Here is a 16,134-nt window from a genome sequence, read left to right on the forward strand (position 1 = left end):
CATTGGCTGTTTGATTTATAGTCAATTGCCTATCATCCATCATCATGAGGTGAACACAATGTTTTCCTTGGTGGTAGCTGTTGCAGGACGTTCAGACTTTGGGTCTGACTCTTCATTCTCCTCCTAAATTCAGCTGCCCATTTTTGCACTATTTTAAGCTGGAGTAGCAACCAATGTCATTGAATGCAGGTACTTAATAACAGCACAAGGCAAAATTTTGTCCATTTTCAAGAAAAGTCACTACTAGTTACTATTGGAAAGAAACAATGCAGTTGTTTATAAGAAGCATTGAAATTAATGCATGCAAGATTTCTAGTATCACTCCTTCATAGTCAGCCTATGAACTTTTCAGCCCACCCTTGTAGAGTTCATGGGCACTGATCTTTCTCTTCTGACTAATTACTAAAACAAGTAAGGCTGTATGATCCTTGTATTTAAACAGATATTGTGATAAGACAATCCTGGAAATACCAAATTTATATTTTGGAATGTTGTTTTTTTCCAATAGCCTTATCTTTATATATGGTGGGGAAACAGTAAACTTTGATCAAATTAATTAATCTCAAAAGCATCCCATCTTATCCCTAAATTCCATTTAAGTTTTCACTAATGAACTTAGAAATATAGCTGCAAATTTGGTAAAATTTATTAAAAATTCTTAGCATTTTCATCATACCTTTTATATTACTGGAGTATTTCAGGTCATTATATTAAAATCCAGTTCAATATTTGGTAAGTACCCTAAAATGAGGAATAATTTATGTGTAAACATGTCTGATCTGTTTGTCACTTGATAAACTTATTACCTTACTTCGAAAGGGCATCCAACTATAGAAAACTCTACCCCATGATACCTTTGTCTGCCCTCAAGCAGGCTTGGAAAAGTAGACATTAAACAATAGCAATTATATGTGTGTGCGCGCGTGCATGCGTGTGTGTGTGTGTTTGTGAAATAAAATGAGACAGCAAAGCCAAGGCTGCATGGAATTTTCAGGACATTTATAAAGAGAAAGTTAGTCTTACAGCTGTTTCTGGGATATTAGGGATATCCCTTCTTCAGAGACAGTGCATGATGGTTAAATAGAAGGAAATATTAGAGTGCAGTATGAGGAGTTATTTTGGAAAAGGAAGCAAATAAGGAGTATATAGGGAAATAGAATGAATGTAGAAATAAAAAATAAAAGTGTATAAAAATGTTATAGTTGCAGTTCTATTAGCCAAGGAAAGTGGTTTGTAGAAGTGGTAGAAATGCTTCCTGTCCGTGGTATGTAAATTCCAATAGGTGTTCATATTTTGTCATCACAAATGGAAAGTGTGGAGATGTAGATTCTATGAGCTGTTCATTCAAAGGGGTCTTGTGGTATGAATGAAACTGAGAATGTAGTGGTAGTATTAAGTGGTTTGAGGGGAGAGAAGAGATGTGTATGTTAAAATGGAGAGGGCAAAGGAAAAGGTGAGAAAAGAAGGAAAGGAAGAAAAAGTGAAAAAAGGAGTTAGTTGGTGGTCAAGATATTATGAGGGGGAGGGGTAGGAAGAGGTAAGAATGTAAGTAATGAATGTGTGTGAGATGGGGTGATTCACTTTTCTAAAGTGAATAGTAAACCACAAATTGGAAGAGAAGAGTAGTAAGAATGGTCAAGTTTCTATAAGTAGTTATGAGTTTATTCTACTGGCTAATTGTGATAGTGTGGGTAGAGGAATCAGAGAGAAAGAAAGAAATGTATATCGATATACGCACACACATGTACATATGTGTGTGTGTATGCATTATTATATAGGCCTGCGTGCTTGTGTGTTTAAACCCGTACGCATGCATGTATATATATATATATATATATATATATATACACACACACACACACACACACACACACACACACACACACACACACACACACACACACACACATGCATATAAATCATATATATATATCCTGTGTCTGAAAAATGGATTGCATACATTGAATTTGCATCTCTTAACAGGAGGATTAACCTTTTACCAATGTCATTTGAGTTATCTTCAAAGTCATTAGTTTATATAGATTATTCAGTGTTCTCTCTTGTAATCTTTTTTATTAGCTGCACAGTACCTATTGTGGGATAAACTTGCTTCATGCAGGGCTTGGCACATCTAGAAAATGTTTCAGTGTTACACTATGAGGCAAAATGTTTGCAAAATGTGAAAGAAATAACACTGAGATTAGTTCACCCCTTGTCATGGCCATGCTGCTATATCCTTAAACAGAGACATTAATAATCCTTAGTTAACTTAGCTAAAACATAGGTGTTACTATTATTTCATGGTTGAGCAGGTAACTTCAGGAAGGGCTTCCAACTGTCAAAATCTTAAAATTTCCTATTTTGCTCCTCAGAAAAATTAAAGATGTAAAACAATAAGGAAGGAAAATATATTGCTGCATTTAGTCACTGATTCCCAGCCAGTCGCAGTTACTAAGAGAAAAGTATGTTCTTGTTTAAAAAAAAAAAAAGGTAGAATTTGATGTTAAAGTTCTGGTATAGCCAAGATTTACTTTGTTGCTTTCACCTAGATCTACTACATGGTGTATCACTTTTTCTTTATTGTTGTCTGCAGAAGTAGCTAGTTTTATACTTTTTTAAAGGTAGTTTTAATAATTATATATTTAAGTGTTTTTGCATCACTGTTTTCATTATGTATGACAGTTATATAGTTATTAATTATAATATGAGATTGCAGTTGGTCTTTTATTAGAGTTCATACAAGCAGTATTTTGTATGGTAGAAAATTAATATGTATTGCATATGTACATATTGTGTTGAATAAACAACTGGATATTGGAATTATTGATTAGTGTATGCAAAAGCTGATAGTGTTAGTATTGACAGATAATGTGTGAAAATGATGCTTTTAAATGAAAAATTGAGGGTAGCAATAGCAAGGATGGGAATGGTGGATTTGTGACAAATGGGTCAAGTTTTACAATGATATACATTACAGTTGGAGATTTCTGCCGGACAACCTGTTGAAAGCCACCGACCAGATTTGTGGGTGGTGTAAGGTCCCCTCCCGACCCAGAGTAACGTGGTGGTGGAACAAGGAGGTAGACAGGGCTATTAGACAAAAGAAACAGGCTTGGAAGGACTGGAAGAACGGTGGTAGCAGGGAATTGTACCAATGTGCCAGAAGGGAGGCTAGGCGACAGGTTTATTTAGCCAGAGGGGAAGCAGATAAGAAAAGATTTGCCAATGTTCTGCGCCGTGAGGACCAAAGACTTGAGGTATTTCGTGTTGCAAGACAGTGTAGGAGAGAGAATAGTGATGTTGTAGGAGAGAAATGTGTTCGCATGGATGATGGTACGCTTGCACTAAATGAGGATGCAAAGAAAGAGGTCTGGAGATGCCACTACGATAGATTGCTTAATAAAGAGAATGAATGGGAGGAAGAGAGCCTGCCGTATGTCGACCCAATAGAGGGACCAGCTATCCGAGTTGATAGTACCAGGGTAGATAAAGCAATTAAGAGTATGAAGACCGGGAAAGCCCCCGGCCCATCAGGAATCACTGCAGAGATGCTCAAAATATCTGGCAGTGTTGGCTATAGCCTAGTCACCCGTGTAGCAGCATCATAGTCAACTGCTACAAAGGTAAAGGTGACGCTTTAGATACAAATAATTACAGAGGCATCAAGCTGTTAGATCAGGTTATGAAAGTTACAGAGAGGGTCATAGCCCAACTAATTAGGGAGCGAATCAATTTAGATGAGATGCAGTTTGGGTTCGTGCCAGGTAAAAGCACTACTGATGCCTTATTTCTAGTGAGACAGCTGCAGGAGAAATACCTAGCTAAGAATAAACCTCTGTACCTGGCTTTCGTTGACATGGAGAAAGCCTTTGACAGGGTCCCCCGATCCCTTATCTGGTGGCCAATGAGGAAACTTGGGATAGAAGAATGGTTAGTGAGAGCTGTGCGAGCCATGTACAGAGATGCTGCCAGTAAGGTGAGGGTTCGAAATGAGTACAGCAATGAATTCCGGGTAGAGGTAGGGGTCCACCAAGGTTCCGTCCTCAGCCCCCTCTTATTTATCATAGTCCTCCAGGCAATCACAGAGGAGTTCAAGACAGGTTGCCCCTGGGAGCTCCTCTATGCTGATGACCTTGCCCTAATTGCGGAGTCACTATCAGAACTAGAGGAGAAGTTTCAGGTGTGGAAGCAAGGTCTAGAATTGAAGGGCCTTAGAGTCAACCTAGCTAAAACCAAAATCCTAATAAGTAGGAAGGTAGATAAAACACAAACCCCTTCAGGTAGATGGCCCTGCTCAGTATGTAGAAATGGAGTAGGTAGTATCTCTATAAGATGTACCCGGTGCAAGCTATGGACACATAAGAGGTGCAGCAATATCAAAGGCAGGTTAACTAGCAAGTTAGTTTTTGTTTGTGGCAGATGTTCAGGTGCAATAAAGACTGTAAACAAACAGGAAACGACTTCTATCTCATTCCAGGGTGAAAAACTAGAGGTAGTCGATAGCTTCCGCTATCTGGGCGACCAAGTTAGTAGTGGGGGTGGGTGTGCTGAAAGTGTAGCTGCTAGAATAAGAATAGCCTGGGCAAAGTTTAGAGAGCTCTTACCCCTGCTGGCGACAAAGGGACTCTCACTCAGAGTAAAAGGCAGACTGTATGACTCATGCGTACGAACAGCCATGCTACATGGCAGTGAAACATGGGCTGTAACTGCTGAGGACATATATAAGCTCGCAAGGAATGAAGCCAGTATGCTCCGTTGGATGTGTAATGTCAATGTGAATACCCGTCAGAGTGTAAGTATCTTGAGAGAAAAGCTGAACATTAGAAGCATCAGTTGTGGTGTGCAAGAGAGACGATTGCGCTGGTATGGACATGTGGTGAGAATGGATGAGGATAGCTGCGTGAAAAAGTGCCACACCCTAACAGTTGAGGGAACCCGTGGAAGAGGTAGGCCCAGGAAGACCTGGGCTGAGGTGGTGAGGCAAGACCTTCGTACATTGGGCCTCACCGAGGCGATGACTACTGACCGAGACCTTTGGAAATGTGCTGTGCGTGAGAAGACCCGGCAAGCCAAGTAAGATCGTTGCCAGTGCCCCTGGACTGGCTCTTGTGCGGGTGGCACATGAGATGCACCATTTTGAGCGTGGCCGTTGCCAGTACCGCCTGACTGGCTCCCGTAGGATTTTCGAGTGAGATCGTTGCCAGTGCCCCTGGACTGGCTTGTGCGGGTGGCACATAAAAGACACCATTTCGAGCGTGGCCGTTTTCATGCGGGTGACACGTAAAAGCACCCACTACACTCTCTGAGTGGTTGGCGTTAGGAAGGGCATCCAGCTGTAGAAACTCTGCCAAATTAGATTGGAGCCTGGTGTTGCCATCCGGTTTCACCAGTCCTCAGTCAAATCGTCCAACCCATGCTAGCATGGAAAGCGGACGTTAAACGATGATGATGATGATGATGAATTGATACAGATTAAGATGTCTGAAAATGTGGTATTGTGTAGGCATTATCATTTATCACCATTTAAGGTTTGTTTTAGAATGGAAAAATAGATGTTGGCTCCTTTTGGGATAAAGGTTACAATGTTAGGTTAATATAAACATCTGAAGATTTAGACTTAGTATCTTTACTCAGATTTTACCAAGCATTTCTCCACTTAGAAAACACTTAACATATGCTTGACCTCACAATATAATTTTGGGATACTGTTTATTTAATAGGTATATTTCAACTATCAGTAGTTTATGAGAAAGTCATCTAAAAAGCAGTCTTATTTGCTCCGTCCTTGAAACCACTCCAGAATATGTCGAAACACACACACACACACACAAACACACACATGGTGGTTTTCAAAGTCAACAAAATACTCCATTTTATTTGTTATTAGTATTACTATTACACTTAGATATAAGCACTTCTCACTTGAACATATTTCTATTCTGTTGCTTTAATTACAGGTTTGAATAGCAGTTATAACAAAAATGTAGACTTGTATTTATGTCCTTGTCACATGTCCACTTAACAAAGCACAAAGACTTTGTCTCTTTATAAAATAGATATTTTGTAGAGGATCGTTATTAATTTATGTTCTAAATTTTTATTTCTCTATATTTCTAAAAAAAAAGGAAATAATTGATTTTAAATCATATTTGAAAATTGTTTTTATTCTTATGGATTTAAAAAAATATTTCAATTGCTTTGTTTGGTAGCAAATTAATGAAGACTGAGGGTTTGTTTATAATGCTTGGATACCGAAATGTGTGTGTGTACATTGTCATTACTTTGTATTGAAAGAAATATCAACTTGCCAAAGGAGTATTTTCAGAATGGTTACAATATTTACAAAAGAAAATGTATTGTGATTAATCGAGTAGGAGTAATTTATGTTTAAATTCAACATTGAAACTTCTTTCTTTTACCCCAAAAATTAATTTGTAGAAAATACTTGTTTTCACGATGTTTAGTTAAATTAAAGATATTTGAGCTATATTGCTCTGAAAGACTAGGACTTGCTATGTCAGGAATGACATACAGTTGACCTATAAACTTGATAGCCAGTTGGAGGACTTATGTTAAGGTGACAATGAGATTTTCATGTAAGAATGGAAAACAATATGTTAAATCTAGAGGCAACACTTTATTTCACTCATCAAAAATGAAACTGTTCATGACTGCCTTTAACATCATACCTACAATGTATCATACAAAACTTGTCTTATGATGTCTAGAAAAACATATTTGCTTTTAAAATTAGCTTCTATTTTTAGAGGTAAAACCTATATTGCTTTTCAGCAAATTTTGCTGCCTACAAATCCTACTTACATGTAACCAAAGTTGTGCTCTTCATTATAAATATAGAATTTATATTGTTTCTCCTTTAGTAATGAGTAAATCAGGACTGAACTGAAAATGTTTATATTTTCTAACCTTATTTCTGGCTTTCACTCAAGTGATTTGGGTTCAGTTTTTAGCAGGGAAACTATATTTTGATGATAGTGCTCTTGTATGGCTACAACCAACTGGTTGGTATGAATGGTAAAGAGTATTTTTATGCAGACATACAAAGTAAGGTCAAAGTTAGTAAAAGGGGAGAACCTAGATGGGATTGCTAAGCATTTTGCAGTAAACAGAATATAAACATGTATTTGTGATTCTGTGTTGGCTTGTTTATCGCTAGTGTTGGGAATATGATTATAATAAAGCTAGATATGGTTTCTTTGAAAATAATCTGAACAAATTAGTAAAAGGTTGCTTGCTTCAGAGTCAGAATAACAAGAAACTAGAATTTATCTGCTGTAAGATGAAAAGGCAGAATGAAAGAAACATGTTTTCTAAATATGTTTGTTTGCCCAGAATTCAAAAACAATTTCAGCTATATTATGTAGCTGATATTTGACAGATATTACATAGATATATAAAGGTAATTTATTTGTCAGAAGGTAGAGTTGTAAATTTCCTCAATGTATCAACAACTATATATTATCAGTATTATTTTTGTTATAGTTGTGTAGTGGATTGATGGGATTAATAAAGTAACAGAACAAATGTTTTAGGGTATTTAATTATGTCCTTATACGTAATTCAAAATTTACCTGAGTTGACTTCTCCTTTCAACCATTGAAGGGTGGGGGTGGGGTCAGCTAAATAAATACCAATCAAAATATTGAGGTTGCTATAATTTAAATATTCTCACACACACATGCATGTACACATGCGACATGCTAATGTTAGAAATAAAAATTGTTATAAATACAATCCATTATTATAGTTTATCAAACATATTTTTACTATTTAATTTTTCCTGAACATTTAAAATAATTTAAATACTGTTTTTCACAGAGTAGTTTAAGCAAATTATTATTTTGCTGAGTCTGAAAATTAGAACCTGTGATCTTTTATTGTTGGTTGGTCTCATAGGCAATTGTTGAGTGGAATCTTGAATGTGCTATGTTTGCCTTCCCTGAAGTAGTGTTATTGTGATACCTGAAGATGCTGTAACTAGGACAGTTTTACCTGTTGAGTAAACATTTAAGAAGTGTGTTAACTATGTAGCTCTTTCCTGAACAATCAAACATATCCAAAAAAAAAAGTGTGATGTTATTATTGTGGTTGCCCTGCAGAACATTCTCTTTAACTCTATTGCAGACTTCGCAGTGGTCTTCTGTTAGGTTTTGTTAAAGAAATTTTGTTTCAGGTATCATGAAGATTTGGATAGTTGTCAGCTTGGAGTCTGTTTTGTTTTATCTGATTTTCTAATTCTAAATTTGGCTCTAATTTTTCTGTATGGCAACGCAACATGTTGTCAAGGTTTTGAGTGGAAACATAATCAGGAATACAGATACAAACATGTGATTATTTTATATTGAAGAAGATACAGAAACTGAAACTTTTAAAATTATTTAACATTGGTAAATTGCTCATCATTTTATAGGTTTAAAATTAAAACTAACTTTACACAGACTTGATTTGCTTTATAAATAAAGTCATAGAATTTTTTCTTATGCAGCAAAGTAAGTCATGCAATGAGAATAAATGAATATTTATGCTAGAAAAATAATGAAAAAGTATCTCATTTGCTATTGATTTAACTTTATAAAAACAGTAAAACTTTTGCATAAATTAGTATAAAATATTAATATTCAAACAAATCAATAATTTTATTTATATTATCAATATCAATGTATTATTTCTTTAAACAAATTTAAAATAAAATTTTTTTAATCTTCTGGCCCCTATAAATATTTCCTAATCTTCATGAAAATTCTTTTCTTCCTAAAAAAATTTCTGTTCCTACTAAACACTAAAAATTTTTGAAACCCTGTACGTCACCTCAAAAATTTTCTGTTCTCAAACCCTAAATTCTGCACCTCCTGTAATTGAACAGCTACAAGGCCAATAAAACTTATTAAATTATCAGTAAAGTATTATTGAATAGTATATCAAATTTCACCTCAATATCTTGAATAATTAGAAGTGAATTTTAATGAAGTAGGGAATCTTCTGAGACCCAATGGATGAAAATGGTATTTGTTTTGTTTGTTTATTTCAATTTATTTATTGATTCCAAATCTGGCCTTAGTTTTTCTGTAGGACACCCTACTTGTGAGATTCTGAGTGGATGCATACCATGCATGATTATAGATATAGACATGCAACATGTCTATGTCTGTAATCATGCATACCTGTGTGTATGTTAATTTTCTGAGTTGTCAAGGCAACCTCAACAGTGCTAGTGCCACAGACAAATACACCCTGTACACTCTGTAAAATGGTTGATGATCAAGTGGTACTAAGAATATACAAACCCTGCAATGTTGGTGCTTTGATGAAATGAACCCAGTACACTATGTAATGTGGTTGACATTAGGGCCTGTCTAGGAGAGCAGTAACCTGTCTAACTCATGTTGTGGATGTAAAATAGTGATAATGACATACATACCATAGTTATAGTTTTTTAAATTGTTAAAATTTGCTTGTTAATAGTAGAATTTACAGATTATATCCTGAAATTAGGGTTCTGTATCTGTCGTGTAGTTGCTATTAAGCCATGGGTTAATTTGACATGTGCTTGAGCTTCTTTCTTCAATGTTTAAGAATTTGTCTAATATCTGATATTTAAAATTTTTTTCTTTTCTTTCTCTGACTCATTTTATTTGTGGCTTCTTCAGTTTTGTCCCTTTCTCACATAAAAGTATTTATTTCTTAAATGTGTATTATATTTCTTTCAGATATTAATAAAGATTTGATAGAATCTTTAGTAAAATATTAATCTGTAATGGATGTTTTTAAATTAGATGTTATTTAAAAAAAGTAACTAATTGTTTTACAGGCGTGGATTAAACCCTCCCCACAGAGTGAAGTCTATATCAATGGCAAGTTTTACTGCAGATGAAATGGAATTACTAAAATGTCATGGCAATGATGTAAGTGGAAACTTGCTGGCTTATTATTTTCTCATTTTTCTCTTAACCCTTCATTAAGAAAATTCCTACACAAAACGAATGGTGTTTATACTGAATCAAACAAAAGTATTTTCTAAATAACTGTATCACATTCACTTGCGTTAGTCACTGTTAAATATACGTAGTACGGATTGTGGAAATACACATCTAACAAGAGATTATTATGGGTTGGAGAGCCTTGAGTGTATCATAATGACAAATATTGTGTAGAATATATTTTACAGGTAAGACTACTAACTTTCAACAGTACATTAATATAAATGTACTTACTATTGTTATAGTACAATAAAGCATAGGTATTGTTAGGATCTTTTTAAAGTCTGTTTTCTCTGTGAAATTATTTTGCTGCTTCAGTGAGAACCCAGTATGTTTTTGGCCTAATCTGAAATAAGAAACTCAAAAAACATTATTTCAAAATTATGATTATTCTGTAGTTTTTGTATTGTTCTCAGTCTGTGAGAACTTGATAAATTTTTATTTACTTTTGTCTTGTTTTTAATTCTTCAAAACTGGTTTATTAGTTAATATCTTTACAAAAGAATAGATTTTGAATAGATATTTTATTCTCCTGTTAACTTAAGCAGAAACTTTTGTGAGCTGACAGAAATATGTAACACCTGTTGCGCAGGTGTTATTTAGCCATTGGGCCAAATGATATGTGCCTATCTTTGTTCTCTCTCTACATGTGTGTGCACTTGGAAATAAAATATTGAAAGGATAAGATAGATACAGTGATTGCTTGACTTAGATAGAGATCATGAATTAAGGTATTGTTGTGCCATTTTGAAAGGTGCCATATAGTTTCACTGTACTTTGCTTAAATTTAAAAAAAAAAGAACAGTTTAGTGGTGTAGCACCAATTACACTAACTGAGAAGCAGTTTAATAGCAGCATCACTGTGATTTAAATTCTCCCAGAGTTGCCTACACACACAGAGATTATATAGTGGGTTCAGAAGCAGACTAACAAGGAAGGTAGACTTCATATGTTGCAAATGCACAGGAGTAATTAGTATGGAGGGTATATCATCATTGTTTTAATTTCCACTTTTCCATGCTTGCATTGGTCAGATGGAATTCTTTAAGGCAGATGGTCTTCTACAGCCAGATACCCTCCCTGTTGCCAAGCCTCACTTGTTTCCTAGCAAGGTTATATTTTTCCAAGTTCAGACATATTTTCACAGAAGATTGAAAATAAATGACAATGCTTCTCTGATGATTACACATTTACAGTTATCATGTGGTGTCAAGATAAGGAAGCATTCTTTCTCTCTCTCTCTCTCACACACACATGATAGGTTTCTTTCAGTTTCCACCTATCAAGCCCACTCATAAGCTTTTGGTTGGCCCAGGGCTATAGTAGAGGACATCCTAAATGTCAAATTATAGGACTGAACTCAAAATCATGTAGTTGAGAAGTAAACTTTTAAACCACACAGCCATGTCTGTGCATGAGATTAAATTCTTTGAAATACTTGGATGACTCCCTAGAAATAGTTGGTAACTTCTGTTATCTTGGTGACCTCATTAGCAGTTGTGGTGAGTCTTCCAAAAGCATAGTTATCAATAAAAACAAGGTGGAGAAAGTTCAGGGAGCTATAATCTCTGTTGACAACAAAGACTTTCTTTCTCAGAATAAAAGGCAGACTATATACAATGCTTATGGATGAAGTGTCATATTACATTGTTGTCAGATATGGATCTTGAATGCAGAAAAGTTATGGAGATTAGAAATAAGGCAAGCATTTGGAAGAGGGAGGCCAAAGAAGGCATTGTCTGAAATTGCGAAGACATCTCAAGAGGCTGAACTTCAAAAAGATGACAAAGGACAGAGATTTATGGTGAAGTGCTGTGCTGGAGATAACTTGCCTAACTCATTCAAGAAAAAAATTTGCTCTCTTAATTCATTACTCTTATCAATCACTCATTCTCCCTTTTCAGTGTTCCTTCCTTCTATTGTCCTGTCTTTCTTAAATTACACCACTGGTGCACGGAAGGATAACATTGCATTGGATGCGTCTGAAGTTAGTCCCGCTTACCACCATCTTTTTTTATTGTTATCCATTGCGTGCGTGCGTGCACACACACACACACACACACACACACACACACACTTTCTATCTCTCTCTCTCTTTCTCTCTCTCTCTTTCTCTCTCTCTCTCTCTCTTTTTCTCTCTCTCTCTCTCTCTCTCACATGTTTGGCAGTTTAATAAAGCAGTTGTAATCTTGCAAAAAAACAAATTTATTTTAATAAAAATTTGTGCACATGTTCTTGATAAGCTTTCTTATAAGATTATTCTATGGGTCTACCATTTGTTTCAATAACTGCTTCAATTCATTTGGACATCACCTGAGCAATGGTAGCTTTCATTGAAGCTAGGGTATTGTGAGGGTATTGATTAATCTCATTTTCAACAATGCTCCAAATGTAGTAGTCCATGTGATTTACATCTGGCAAGTTTGGAGCACACAAGTTTGGTGTTATATGATAGTAAATATTGTTTTGACATTCATTCCTAGGTTATGTGGGCTTTGTGAGCAGATACCGAGTCTTGTTGAAACATACATGGCCTTTCACTGTATACTTCACCCATCCTTAATACCTGTCTGAAGCACCTCAACGTATCCAGCAACATTACTTATAAGACTCTATGATGTGAGGTGTCATGACATAGCCTTCATCACTCACCACTCCTAAAACTATCACAGTTACTGAAAACTTAGTGTACATCATTTTGGAAACATTAGAAGGATCTGTACATAACTGTCACTTCTGTTAGATTTTTGGTCTTGGTCAAAGTTTTTCTCTTCAGAGAAGAGAAATTAATTAAAGAACGAGCATGCCATGTTCATGAAGGTTTTTTAACCTTGTTAAGTAATTGCTTGGCTTAGATCAAGTGTTTTTTTTTCTGTGCTGGGATCATTATCAATAATGTTTTCAACCCAGTGGATGAATTGCAGTGTTCTCATAAGTGTCTGGACATCTAGAATGTTTTTTTTTTTTCTCTCTCTTTGATACAGTTGAAACATTCCTGCCAGGGGCTTATCTGAACTTTGTGCACAAAAGATCTTGCAAGGCTGAGAAAGTTTGCAATTTACAAATTGTTGTGTTCTGCACATATGTAACAAAGGCTACATATCTTTTCGTTTCTTGTGCTGGCATTCTATCTGCTGTGGGGGAACTGAAAGAAATAGAACTTTTTATTTGCTATCAAGAGAGTAATATACTGATAACTAAATATCCTCAAATACCCCTCACATCCTTCGTATATCTTTCATGTCACTTATTCTTGACATCCATTACTTTTACTATCTTACTTGCACCCATCTTCACTCTACTTGTATTACTCCTTTCTCTATCATTCAGTGCTGACACCTATCACTATTTTTCTCTCCTCCATCATGCTCTCTCACCATCATTCTACTCCAGCACTCTCTTTTCTCCCATACACTCTTTCCCTCAGCATTTTCTCACTTCCTGTTCTTCTGTTACTTGCAGTCTCCCTCCTCTCACCTACTCTTTCTTCCCCTATTGTGTCTCTCATGTTCTTTCTATCCAGTTACCCCTTTCTTGTCCTGGTTACCTTTCATCACTCTCTCTTCTCTCAGCTGGGAATGAGGTAACCTGGTAAGCTAACGATGTAGGATAAGGACTACTCTTTAGTCTTGCTGGGGATGCAACAATTTCCCTAGAACTGATGAAATGATAAAATAGGCACAGTACACTCTGTAAAGTGGTTTGTGAATGAATGGAGATAGAGCGGATTCATTGGTCTTGTCAAAGGCATGACAACATCTGTAGTACTGAGAGCACAATATAATGCAGCCAATCATCATCATCATTTTTTAATGTCTGCTTTCTTTGCTGGCATGGGTAAGACGGTTTGACTGAAGACTGGCAAGCCAGGAAACTGCACCAGGCTGCAGTCTTATCTGGCAAGGTTTCTACAGCTGGGTGTCCTTCTTAATGCCAACCACTCCAAGAGTGTAGTGGGTGCTTTTTACGTGCCACCAGCACGTGACGTGGGCCAGTCAGGTGGTACTGGCATTGGCCACACTCAAATGGTGCTTTTTACGTGTCACTGGCATGGAAGCCAGTCTGGTGGGGCTGTCATCGACCACGCTCAAATGGTGCTTTTTATGTGCCACTGGCACAGGTGCCAGTCAGGCGGTACTGGCATTGTAAAGCGTGGGAGGTAATCCAGCTATAGAAAACAAACTCTGAACCATTTAGTAGAGCAGTTACTCCAACTAAGAACTGACTTGGTTCATGACTACCCATGAGATTTAATGTATTCATGTTCTACCGCTTGGTTATGAAAGGCAAGAGTGTGCTTAATCTTAAAACGTCGTCTTTGCATTTTGATTCATTGTCAAAAATCATTTTCTTAGTTTCAGCAAAATTAAACTATGATTCATATACTGGATCACTATTTACGTATATCTCTAAATGTTTGCCCAATACACAATCACAAACATATACTTTCACAATAGTTTCATATAATTCAAACACTAGTTGAATAATGAAAAAAAAAGTTTACTGATGCCTTCTAATATTTGTGATAATTTTTTTATTACCTACTGTGATACACACAGGCAGCATATTACATTAGAAATATATATATTGCCATGTAAGAGAGTTAAGTAATATTATTTAAATTTTTGCAGCTATTTATGTTAGTGTATTATAGGAAAGGAGGCCAAGAAAAGTAAAAATGAACAAGTTTGACATGTTAATATGTTACAAGATGAAATAGCCAACATTTCAGACAAAGCCAAAAATCTTTATTATCAACAAAGTGAACAGCCTAAGGTGTTAGATATTTCTACCTTAAGCCAGAACTGACATCAAAAATATCCTCTTACTTTGCATGAGAACCATCATGAACAGACAGATAGAAAACATCCTTCAATGAGTGCATGACTTCTCTTCAATAGTACCAAGACTCTCTCTCTTTCTCAAAATTTGAGTAATTGCAATTGCCAGGTAACACAGTCTCTGAGATCTCATTGTTGTTTCATTTGCATAATGTTGCCAAACTGTACCTTAAAGGTAACCAGGTTTCTTAAAGATTAGAAAATACTTTAATCTTGATGGGTTAGTAACTCAGTGCAAAGCTCAATTGTGACCACTCTCCAATACACCACTCTTCCTTCTCTACCCTATCTCTTTCATCATCTTTAGGTATAAACTTAAGCAACTTCAACAGACATGTATATACCTCATACACTTTCCCTTTACTCCTCACTGGACAATTGATATCATCTTTCATCATTTATCCACCTCTTGTTTTTTTTTTGTCATTTCTTTACCTCTCTCCTCTCTAGCGCTAGTGCCAAAATGAAATGTATCCAGTCCACTCAAAGTGTTGGGTTAAGAACTCTCTAGTTTTGTCAAAGGCAAAATAAGTCCCTAGTACTGGTGACCTGAAACAATGAGCCCAGTACACTCTATAAAGTGGATGCCATTAGCAAAGGTATCCAACCATGAAAACCAAGCCAACTTATGAGCAAGATATAGCCTTCCAACCCATCTAAGAGAGTATAAATGACTGTCCAGTGCATGCCAGTATGATGGGAATTGGATATAAATGATGATAATGATGACAACAGACTGCTGTTGTTCTGACAGTAAAATATTATTGAGAGAGAGCGAGAGAGAGAGAGAGAGAAAGAGAGAATTCTATTCTGTCAGTTAAGTGGCTATTAGTAAAACTGAGTGACATGCATGTAAGTTCTTGGCAAATGAAATCTGTAACCTGGTTTTGATTATAGGTTGGAACTACATGGAAAAGGGTATAGCTTTGTATTGTTCTCCTCATAATGTTATAGCTTCATGCTAAATTAAATCTGAATAGATTAAAATTATTTTCTATTTAGAGAGTGCTTACTTAATCAGACTAAATGATGATGACATCAAGTGAGACAGATTGGACAGTATACTTGTTGATGGGTTGAATAACAACTGTGGCTAGATGATTTTTTTACCTTTTAGGTGCCTATCAAAATACCTTCATTCCAATAGGTTTTATGTTGGTAAAATGAGGTAGCTAGATTACTTTGTTCATGTGATTATTATTTCCTTATCACAAAAATTAAACCTCTTATGAAGCTCATTAAATCCATCTATTATATATTAGTGCAGTGTTGCTTGTTGGTCATATGGAGGTGAG

At 35.9% G+C, this 16,134-nt stretch overlaps 1 protein-coding gene across 2 annotated transcripts in view; it reads left to right on the forward strand.

Annotated features, from left to right (window-relative positions):
* Positions 1-16,134, forward strand: part of LOC106882771 (arf-GAP domain and FG repeat-containing protein 1) — a 95,670-nt gene that overhangs the window by 37,057 nt on the left and 42,479 nt on the right. For both annotated transcript variants that reach the window (XM_014933553.3, XM_014933554.3), the window contains exon 2: positions 9,830-9,923. In XM_014933553.3, the coding sequence (XP_014789039.1) occupies positions 9,830-9,923 (94 nt within the window). The remainder of the gene's footprint in view (positions 1-9,829; positions 9,924-16,134) is intronic.

Source organism: Octopus bimaculoides, chromosome 3 (assembly GCF_046866305.1).
Source record: "Octopus bimaculoides isolate indiv1 chromosome 3, ASM4686630v1, whole genome shotgun sequence".
Classification (NCBI taxonomy): Eukaryota; Metazoa; Mollusca; class Cephalopoda; order Octopoda; family Octopodidae; genus Octopus; species Octopus bimaculoides.